The sequence below is a fragment of the Pygoscelis adeliae genome, unplaced genomic scaffold, assembly GCF_000699105.1.
Source record: "Pygoscelis adeliae isolate BGI_AS28 unplaced genomic scaffold, ASM69910v1 Scaffold72, whole genome shotgun sequence".
NCBI classification, from domain to species: domain Eukaryota; kingdom Metazoa; phylum Chordata; class Aves; order Sphenisciformes; family Spheniscidae; genus Pygoscelis; species Pygoscelis adeliae.
In genome coordinates, this window is record NW_008824286.1 from 2,991,051 (window position 1) to 3,002,024 (window position 10,974).

General features: G+C 41.9%; 1 protein-coding gene across 1 annotated transcript in view; it reads left to right on the forward strand.

Moving 5' to 3' along the window:
- Positions 1–10,755, forward strand: part of ACTR5 (ARP5 actin-related protein 5 homolog (yeast)) — a 12,357-nt gene extending 1,602 nt beyond the window's left edge. The window contains exons 2-10 of the mRNA XM_009318696.1: positions 41–102; positions 703–1,006; positions 1,879–2,048; positions 2,889–3,106; positions 3,448–3,630; positions 6,255–6,377; positions 6,902–7,041; positions 8,526–8,658; positions 10,120–10,755. Coding sequence (XP_009316971.1) covers positions 41–102; positions 703–1,006; positions 1,879–2,048; positions 2,889–3,106; positions 3,448–3,630; positions 6,255–6,377; positions 6,902–7,041; positions 8,526–8,658; positions 10,120–10,377 — 1,591 coding nt within the window. The 3' untranslated portion in view covers positions 10,378–10,755. The remainder of the gene's footprint in view (positions 1–40; positions 103–702; positions 1,007–1,878; positions 2,049–2,888; positions 3,107–3,447; positions 3,631–6,254; positions 6,378–6,901; positions 7,042–8,525; positions 8,659–10,119) is intronic.
- The last annotated feature ends 219 nt before the right edge of the window (positions 10,756–10,974 follow it).

Here is a 10,974-nt window from a genome sequence, read left to right on the forward strand (position 1 = left end):
CTGGCTGTCCGGGGGCGTTGTGTTGTCCCCCTCCTCGCAGATACTCACGGCCCAGGTGGACGGGCCCTGAGCAACCTGCTGTGGCGACCCTGGCCAGGCCAGGTGCTCCCCAGGGGTGTCGTTTGAACCCCGCTATCCTCTTAATTTCTTTATAGTTTTGTGGTAAAACGAAAGCAGAAGGATACAACTGCAGGGCGAGGGGTTCAGACTGCGGCATCTTGCCAGGCTGTGGCCGAGAACCAGCATCCGGGATCAGTTTTTCAGGAGGACGTTGAACACTATTAGTTTTGTGTGGTGCTCTTTGTAGTAGTGCTCGTTGACTACTTGTTTCGTATACCCAGCTGAGCTGAGAGTTGCTCCTCAGACCACGAAGCCTTTTGCCTGCGTGACACCACCAGTTTGAAAGCTTCACCTGCTGCTGAACTAAACTTCCACCAGTTTTCACTCACACTTCACCTCCTCATTGCACAGATTTTGGTTACTTAGGTTTTTAATAATTTGTATATGCTTTTAAAAATCTATTCTCCTCCACCCTTAGGAGTGTATTCTTTGGCTGAATTAACATTGGAAGTCCTGCTGTAGACAAGACTTCTTTTTTACCCCCTTAAGCATGAGATATAATTTAACTTACATGATTAAGAGCCTGCATATAAAGTGCTTTCTCATTGCTGTTTTGGAGAAGTTCTTGCTGATGTTCAAAAGAAGAAGCAAGGAGAAGTATCCCTGGATTTTCCCTTCATATCTTTATTATTCTTCTTTTCTCTTGTCTCTTACAGGGTTGTGTTGATCATCCAATTGTTTTGACAGAAGCGGTGTGCAATCCTCTGTATTCAAGACAAATGATGTCAGAGCTCCTCTTCGAATGTTATCAAGTGCCAAAAGTGTCCTATGGCGTAGATAGCTTGTACAGTTTTTACCACAACAGAAGGCAGAACTGGCCCTGCAGTGGTTTGGTAGTATCTTCAGGTTATCAGTGTACGCACATTTTGCCAGTCTTAGAAGGCAGGTGAGTTCTTGGTGTCTTAAGAACGCTGCAGCCTCCCGTTGTCAGTCATTGACTTTCAGTGATGCAAATACCCATTCCTCTAGCATTCAGTATTCCAGCTCCTGCAGTATAAGCTCTTATCAGGTCTTAATTTATACTGACGAGTTAAAACTAGGTCTGCAGATTTTGCTAAGTTCTGTTGAATTTTGAATTGAAGAAGCAGTGCTGTCCTTGTACATATTGTATTTTTAGTTACTATTCGTGCATAGATCTGTACTTTCAAAAGTAGAAGGGGCTATCTGCCCCAAGTAAGATCAGGCATTGAAAAACATATGTTAGGTTTTAAAGCGGCTTTGGGACAAAAGAAAGTGCTCTGTGAGATTTCTGCAGTTCTTGAGGCTTTTATCATTCTGATTATGCTGCTGTGTTGCTCTACTCTTTTTTTTTTTTTTTTTTTTAATCCTTACTGCAGGAAATGGCTTTATTATATCTGGTAGGTGCTTCAAATTTTCGAGGGTTACACCTGGCCAACTGTGAAAAGTTAACAAAGGTTAAAGCAACTACTTTTAGCTCCACTAACCATCTCTTCCCTTCTTAAAATAGAACATTTCCTTGCTGTAGCCAAAATTATTTGTTGGATTTTTTTTTTTAAAGCGGAACAGAGCCTTTCAGAAAGTATCTGCAATAAACAAGGCAGTGATGATGCTTGTTGTCTGAGAAAAGCAGGTGTGTTAGATTCTCTGGTAACTGAATCTTGAAATACTTGTCTGTGAATATTCATCTGTCTACTTGACCATATCAGAAATTAAATAATTCTGGGGAAAGTAGGAGGTCTGTTTTATGCTGAACTTGTGGATCGCTCCAGTCTCAGTTGTGTCTCTTTGCATTTTCAGGTTGGATGCTAAAAACTGCAAACGTATTAATCTTGGAGGGTGTCAGGCAGCTGTATATCTCCAACGCCTCCTTCAGCTGAAATACCCAGGACATTTTGCTGCCATCACTCTCAGTCGCATGGAGGAAATACTGCATGAGCATAGCTACATTGCAGAGGACTATATAGAAGGTAAAACCAGCTGTAATTTACCACTGGGTAGTGTTCATCCAGACTTAGTTTTGTCCTGTATATCCCCTGTTCTCAAGTTGGCTGGGATTCTGGCAGAAATACTCTACTACTATTTTGCTTTCTTTATAGCTGTCTTCCTGGTAATCTACCTCATGGGGAATGCTTGACAACAGTTTCGAATTTAAGATAGAAACAAAATTAAATTACAAAAAAAAAAAATCTGTATTAATGCAAATTTCTCTGTGAATAAAAATTGGAATTATTTCAGAGGAAAAGAATTTAAAATGAGTTTATTTTATTAGTTACTTTATACTTCCAACAAAACATTAAATTGGTTAGGATGATTTCTGCATCTGGCTGTGTTTCTTATCTGCTTTAAGGTTTCCAAAATTGCAGAGGACACTTCTCATGACTTCTTGTGAATTAAAGAAGTTTTAAAATTTCCGTGGTAAATGTTGTCTTAAGTAGTGGCTGAAGAAAAGTGTTTTCTTAAATTTGTCACTTATGAAAGAGCCTGCAGGAGTCCTTAGAAATGTGTGAGACCTCTCCCTTACCTCGGGAAGGGAGAAGAGACGTTAGTGTGCATTTCCCACTTCTTAGTACTTTGTGTTTCCTGCATGCTGGAGATCAGAGCACAAAGAACCGTGTGCACCGAGTATGTGACTGGAAGGTGGTGCTCTGAGGGGGTAGCTAAATATGGGGGCAGCTGCCAAGAGGTGACAGAATCCTAGGCTGGGCCGTTGTTGCCTTCTTTCTTCTAACTTAGCGTGGAGTGTGTACAACAGATGAATCATCGTTTTCAGCCTGGCAAAACAGTTATTTTGCTTTCAAAACATTCAGAGCTGCAGAAGTGGCGGTCCCCAGAGTACTATGAGAACCACATGCACAAGATGCAGCTGCCTTTCTCTAACAAACTGCTGGGAAGCACTCTGACATCAGAGGAAAAGCAGGAGAGGCGGCAGCAGCAATTACGTCGACTTCAAGAACTCAATGCACGTCGTCGAGAAGAGAAGCTGCAACTTGACCAAGAGAGGCTGGACAGGTTACTCTACGTACAGGTAATCAAGGCAAAGTTTTCTGTGTGATCTTTTGGGAGGAGGGCACGCTGCCCTTGGAGCTTTATCAGAAGGTCATGCATCACTGTAAAGAAGCTACAACCGTCCTGTGTGTTTTCTGATAGGATCTTTTTAAGGTTACTTGCAAGTTAAAAGGAGAGATTATTGATGCAGAGGATGCTTCCAGGTTCTGAACCGTACTTCTTTTGTGAAATATTTTGAATGCTGCGGAAGCATGCACATCATAATACCTATAATGAAAGCAAAGTGTCTGTACACGCACAGTTGACAGATAGTTGATTACCCTGTATGATTCATCACAGCTAACTCTGATCTGTCTGTAGGAACTTTTAGAAGATGGTCAAATGGATCAATTCCACAAAGCTTTGGTGGAGCTGAACATGGACTCTGCAGAAGAACTTCAGTCTTACATCAACAAATTGAGTCTGTCTGTTGAACAAACGAAGCAGAAAATCCTACAGGCAGAAGTCAATATTGAAGTAGATGTTGTGGACAGCAAGCCGGAGGTACCATGTTTTGACCAAGTTAATCCTCTTCTTATCTCTGAGAGAATTAATTTTCTATGCTTGAAAACGTGTCCCTTCAGACTTTTATTGATGAACTAAGCTTTTCCTTTAACACACTGAAACTCATTGTTAATTTGGTAACTGCTTCTCTCTTTTCCAGCTTTCCTTTGCAGCTACAGAAAGTGACAGTTTTGATTTTATAGAGTATGCCTGAAATCAGTAACCCTTCTTGTGCTGTTCTGCACTGTGCTCTGGGACATATAGCTTGATTCCATATAGTTCTAAGCATAATCTCTAGGCTTCTTGACAGTAGTTGAAGTATACAGTTATACGAAATCAGTAAGTTTTCTTAAAAGTTTCCTGCACTTCCTTAAGAAATTTGGAGAAAAAGAAAATAGCCCTAGTGGGTCAGAGAAGGTACCACTGAAGATACTACTGCTTCCCTTTGTACTTGCTCCTGGCAGTGTATGCCAGCCACTATCCTTACTTAAGGTTGACTTGCTTAGAGGGTTGTAAACGCAGCAGCTAACATAATGATTTTGTTCATACTTTAAACCAACCTCTGATTCTGCTTTTGCATTAATTTTGGTGAAATAAGTGAGCCTCGTATGTTAAAGATTTTTTTTTTTTCAGTGTCTGACAATTAAATGACATGGAGTTTTAAGTACTTAAATCTCAAGTGGTTATAATCCTAAGACAACCACCCTTTAAATGTCTCTAGCCTTGTATTAAAGATACAGAAGAATCTATCAAGCTTTTTGTTAAAAACAGGGTTTGTTTTCCTTTCGGTTCTTCCCTTTCAGGTGCAGAGAACTTTATGGTAAACAACTAACCTTTGCCTTCATTTTGGCTATCTTTTTTTGGTGCAATTAAGCAGCATGTTCTATTCTGTTTACTTAACAATGAAAGATTAATTGCTACACTTGGTTGTTGGAGTTGTGTTGAAGATGAGAAGCTTATTTGTCTGCTTTGCCGGACTAATACAGGCCCAGCACATAGCAGCTGCTTCTAAGAGATGGTCTAAGGCTGTTCTTGCATTTACTTGAAATTGCCTTTCAAGTCACATAAGATAGAGTTTTTTCAGTTATATCAGTCTTTGCTCAGGAAAAGGTAGAGAAAAACAGAAGATTGAAGCCTAGAGGAGAGTGGTGCCAGCTATAGGAGTTCTTGTGTCTTATATGGAACTTGAGATGTAGCCAAAACTCGCAGGTGAGCTGGTATCTTCTTGGTTACATTTTGCCTATCCTTAACAGGAGAGTTTGTGTAAGAATCAGAATGACTGCATTTGAGCAAAATGGAGGTAGATCGTGGGCTTACCGTTGTGGTAAAGAAACTTCCTGCCTTCTGTCAAAAGAAAATGTTCTAGAAAGAGATAACTGAAAGACTGTCAGCTCCTTGTAATTTTGCCCAGTGGTTGTGCCTAAGTTCCAACATGTCTGTTTTGGATCCCACGCTCCTCCTCTTTACGAGGTGTAATCTCAGACCTCGGAATGAATCGGCAAGCCTCTTTGATTGGTCTATGCTTTGTGAGAGAGACTACAATTATCACCAAAACCATTTGTGAAGATAGGCCATCCCTCTGTGGCCGTGTAAAGGACACTAAAAGCTAATTATGTCGTCCTGGGGTCTGTGCCAGCTCTTCAGCAGAGTTCTATGTTTCTTTCCGTTGCTACGTTTAAGACAAAAAAAAAAATGGATTTTAAAAAGCGTAAGTGTTGGAGATAACATCAGGAGACTACCGTTCGTTTGCTCTAACAATGAACAGTGCTTAAACTTCAGTTTGAGTAATGGCTTGGTTTTTAAGTGGACCTAAGCTAGATACTTCAGAATGTTTAAATGATCTGGCTTTATCTCATCCTGGTATCGCTTGCTAGATGTTGCAACAAGTGTTTCAAGTTTACAATAACAAAAACATCTGTAGCAACAAAATCCCAAAGGTAACATTGTAACACAAAAATAAAGGCGATAATTAAATGCTGCTCCTACTTCAAAACAGTGAAGTACTCTAGGATTTTGAGTGATGCTTTTCATTAGGAAGGGGCTTTGGGAGCACCTTCACATCTGTGTAAAATATAAGGGCTTTTGGTATATCCCATGTGCAAATGCTAGGTGGTTGAAACTGTCAAAAATTGTGTGGCGGCTTTATAGCTAGCAAATATTTGTTTTCCAGTCCCACACAAGCAAGGCAGGGGATTTAGTGGTAATTATAGAGTAGTTAGAGGTGCTGGGAGTGCACCAAGTTTTAACCAATTTACAAAGCTATTTTAATAAGTTTTAGTATGTTGTTATATTTAGGACATGGCTGGCTAGGATCCTGGCAGTCAGTCTGTTGACTAAGGCCTTTAATTTCTGAGGTGGCATCATGATAAATTTATTGAAAAGTGTTTGATTTTTATACTTTGAGAGAATGTCAAAGTCTGTCTCAACTCCTGTTTTCTAGGTTGTTCACCATTTTGATTTTTGTCTTCGGTGCTGGAGAAAAGCATATTCAGTTTCTGGCATGTTAAAAAGTTGAGATTTGAGGGAATCGGGGTTGAATTTTTCAAATGTGTCACCAGAATTGAAGTCATATGTGCTTAGCACGCCTGAGCTAACCTACCTTAATATACCTTCTCTGTTTCCAGACTCCCGATTTGGATCCATTAGGCAGTGAACAGTCACTGGAGGATGTGGAAAGTATTAATGAGTTTGAACCTTTATTTGCTGAGGAACAGCCTGAGGTTGAGAAGCCTGTTGCTGCCGTGCAGGTTTGATTTCTATGTCTACACCTCCTGCCAGAGGTTGCTGCCTCCTGGTTGTCCAGCTAGTCTGCTAACGTTTCTCCAAATGCAAACATTGTTTGCCTGCTCTTGGAAGAGATGCTTAAACTATCTGAACAGGACGTTGAGAGAGGAGAAGGCCTTGCAGCCTTAGCTGATGCGGGCTCACTCTGCAGGCAGTGCCTGTTGTAGCAGTGCCATGTTATTAAGGGGGGAAAAAAAGTCCTGCTCAAGTTTTTTTGTGTGTGATCTATAGCCCAATATCGCATCCCAGCGGACACAGCTTTCAACTTGTGAGGTTGAGCCTTAGGATTGAGTGGCACCAAACAGAATAAAGTATAGGAAAAGTCCACCTTCCTGGACTTTTAGAACCTTTTACAGCATGGCCCTTTCCCTGTGAGAGCATTACGATTTGTTTTTTGTACAGAATTGTTTGGAAACTTTGCTTATTCTAGAATATTACTATTCTTTAACATAATTTCCCACTACTTTTCAATCTCATCTTTTTAAAGCCCGTGTTTAACCTGGCAGAGTACCACCAGCTTTTCCTTGGCACTGAAAGAATCAGGGCTCCAGAGATTGTCTTCCAGCCCTCCCTGATAGGAGAAGACCAGGCTGGTATAGCAGAAACCATGCAATACGTCCTTGAGAGGTGAGTTTACAAAGCTGCTTGGCACTTACTTCAAATCAGCTAGTCTTGTTTTGATATCAGCTTTTGCAATACTGGTTACTTAACAGTAATATGAGAAAATATGTTTGAATAGTTCATTTTGGTGGGGTTGAGCATTGCAGGTTAGATGTGTCTTCCTGTTCTGAAAGCCACATGTAACTCTGCTTGTCTTAAGTCAGTGGTCTCCAAACTTTTTTGATGCATTACCCCATCAGTAAAAAGTTTTTGAGCACACACCTCTAATATGTGTATATTTATAAATTACATACAGGTACTACTGAACTAGTGTGTTATGCACATTTTAAAACATACACAAAAATAGAAATTAAAATAGGATGAGATAAAGGTGAAATAAACAGTATATTTAAATAAACAGTATATTTATTAATTTATTTATTTATTAATGGTACCAAAAAAATCTTCTTCCTGCACCCCAGTGGATTGTCTTGCACACACCCCACTTTGGAGACCCATGCTCCAACTTGTTACAGAGGGAAACAACAAACCCTTTGTCGTGGTTTAACCTCAGTCGGCAACTGAGCACCACGCAGCCACTCGCCCCCCCCGCCCCCGTGGGATGGGGGAGAGAATTGGAAGAGCACAAGTGAGAAAAACTCGTGGGTTGAGATAAAAACAGTTTAATAATTGAAATATAATAATAATAATGTAATAATAATACTACACAAAAGCAAGTGATGCACAATGCAATTGCTCACCACCCACCGACCGATGCCCAGCCAGTCCCCGAGCAGCGGTCCCCCCCGCCAGCTTTCCCCCAGTTTATGTACTGGGCATGACGTCCCATGGTATGGAATGTCCCTTTGGGCAGTTTGGCTGTGCCCCCTCCCAGCTTCTTGTGCACCTCCAGCCTTCTCAGTCGGTAGAGCATGGGAAGCTGAAAAGTCCTTGACTAATGTAAGCATTACCTAGCAACAGCTAAAACATTGGTGTGTTATCAACATTGTTCTTGTCCTAAATCCAAAACACAGCACTTTACAGCTACTAGGAAGGAAATTAACTCTATCCCTGCCGAAACCAGGACACCCTTGTAAATATCCATCCCTTGAAACAGCGAACTGGCAGAGTCTCTGTTTTCGCGAGACCAAAATCAGGGATGACATTTTTAAGTTATGATACAGGCACGCTTGCTGGACAACTATTTCCAGACAACTTAGCAAAATGTCACGCCTGAACTGTATGAACATGCAGGATTGCATTTTCTGAAATGTAAGAATTCCAGCTCTACTGAGTTGTTGATTTGTGGGGTACAGTGCACAGTGTGCTTTAAGGATTTTCTTCTGCCACACCCTGAATTTCCAGAAAACCAATGAACACAGGTTTTCATGCTAGGGAAGTGAAGGAAGTTTCTCAAACTGAATCCTGAAGACAAGGTATCACCCCATAGCTGTTCAGTTCATAGGGAGGGATGTCCTTGAGAAAGACTGAAGTTTTTTTGTTCCTTGTAGGTATCCAAAGGAGCAACAAGCTATTCTTGTCCAGAATGTTTTTCTCACTGGTGGAAATACAATGTACCCTGGACTGAAAGCCAGAGTCCAGAAGGAACTCCTCGAAATGAGGCCGTTCCAGTCATCTTTTCAGGTACATGTATTGACATGATGGTTACGTGAACAGTTTGTTCATCAATGCTCAAAAGTAATGCAGGCTGGGAGAGGCACAGAGTGGAGGTACTGGAGCATGGGAATGGGGAGTGGTTTATAAGACACTGAAAACAGCTGTTTTGACCTGAGAAAATGAAGGTTAAGCAAAGATACTGTTGCTCTTTCTGAAGACATTAGGGAGAGTAGGGTAGATGCCTTGGAAAAAGAAAACCTGCTTCAGCTAAAGGACCATGCATGCACAAGCATGTTGGGCTGGAAATTTGCAGATTGATTTCTTAGGATTGGGACAGTTACTATCTGAACAAGCAACCTTTGTTAGGAGTAGTTGCTGGGAAAAAGTGTGCTCAACTTCAAAACTAAGTTACATGTTCAATTTGTTACATGTAATGACTGTCTGGGATAGCAGCAAAAGAGATTCAGTGAGTCTTACAAACCTGTGGTCCCTTGCTACGTTTTTAGTAACAAGCACAGCACAAGCTGGGCAAGTCCCAGTGCTTGCCATGCATTTTGTAAGGAGACTTGCAAGAGTCTCCCTTGCTGTTCTGAAACCACCTTGTGTTCTCAAATCTACTAACTTCTTGAACAGAAAATCAGGTTATAAACTGGGGAGAGGAAAAAAAATCAGTGCAAATATAATCTTGTGATTCCACAACCCTTGTTTTGTACAGTTATTGCATGTAGCTTGAGCCAGGTGTGACTGACAAACTTAGTTACAGCCATATACTTACTTGGCAGTTTTAGGAAGGATATTGCTTGCTAAGTTTTGAGTGTGTAACTTGTGTCTATAGGAAGAAAATGAGCACGTTTTCTTCTGCTTTTAATGTCGCTGCTTGTAACTGAATAAGAGCTTCCTTCTTCCCATTAAAATGCGGTCTGTAGTGTGGTCCTGTCAGATATCTGTCACTTCACAGATATCGCACATGGGATTTACGTGGTGTCTAGTCTAGCAAGCCCATAGCTGAACCAGGAAAGCAGTTCGTGCTACAGTAATAGGAATAATTTAAATGGAAGTATGAATCTACACCAGTGGAAAGAGTACATGTGGTCCTTTCCCACATACAGCGATTTCTTAGCCTGCAGTATTCCTCCCTGCTACTTCAAGCAGGGAGGAAGTTTTGCTGGAGCGCTTGGTACTTGTTTTGCAGTACCACCAACTCTTCCAGCATTGGCTTCCAGCTGTGAGGGCTGTTGGTTGTGAATAAGAAAGCACATGGGTGTATCGCAACCTGTAGAAACACAGTAGGCTCATGGAGAATTGATCTCAAGGTGAAAACACACTTCAAACCCATTCCGAACATCACTGTTCCCCAGAGGCACTGAATAATCAGCTCAAACTTGGGAAATTCAGTGGTTTTTGTCGTATACTACTGTAATCAGGGTAAAAAGGGCTTTTCTCTCCTGGGTTGAATTGACATCCTTGTTCTATTTTCGTTCCATCCAGGTTCACCTTGCTTCCAGTCCTGTTTTAGATGCCTGGTATGGGGCTAGGGATTGGGCAGTGGAATACATGACCCGTGAGGAAGGCTGGATAACCAGAAAAGACTATGAAGAAAAAGGGGGAGAATACCTCAAGGAACACAGTGCTTCAAATGTTTATGTTCCCATTCGCCTTCCAAAGCAGGCCCCACGGACAACAGAGGCATTAGCACCTAGCAGAGTGCTGACATCCAGCACAGGCAATCCTTGTGAGCAGGCGTAGCACCGCGCCTTTGTCACAGACCCTCGGATGGAGATAACAGTGCAGAGAAAAGAAGGGTTACTGGGTTGCAGTATGAGCTGTGCACGGAGCGCAGGCTTCAGCCTAGCCTTGCTGGCTGCTCAGAGAGCACTAAGCATCTCATCCAGTCACTTGAACGAGGAGGACAAGCCATGGTGGGGCGTAAGCTGGAATGGTCGTAGCGCTTGCAACGCGAAGTGCTGCTCATGCATAGCACAGGAGTATGCATCAGCAAGGAGGAACACAACAGAAGTGCGTTCCAGAGAAAAATACCATCTTGTAAACTGTCATAGTAAGACTCAGGGGTTTTTGAGAGTATATGTTTTACAGCTTTTTTTATTTAATTAAAATGTACTGGTTTTATACGTCTTTATTGCATGATCCAGAGGCTGGGCTTGTACCAAGCGAGTCAGGCCAGCAGGCGTCCCCCTCGCTCGTCGCTGCGAGCATTTGTCAGGACGTGTTGGTCAGGACGCATCGTGCTGCTGGCGGCTGGAGGGGCTGAACTGTGTCTTTCCTCCTGAGGCCTCCTGCACTCGTGTCTTGTTCGATTTCGTTCCTGTTACACACTTTCTGCGA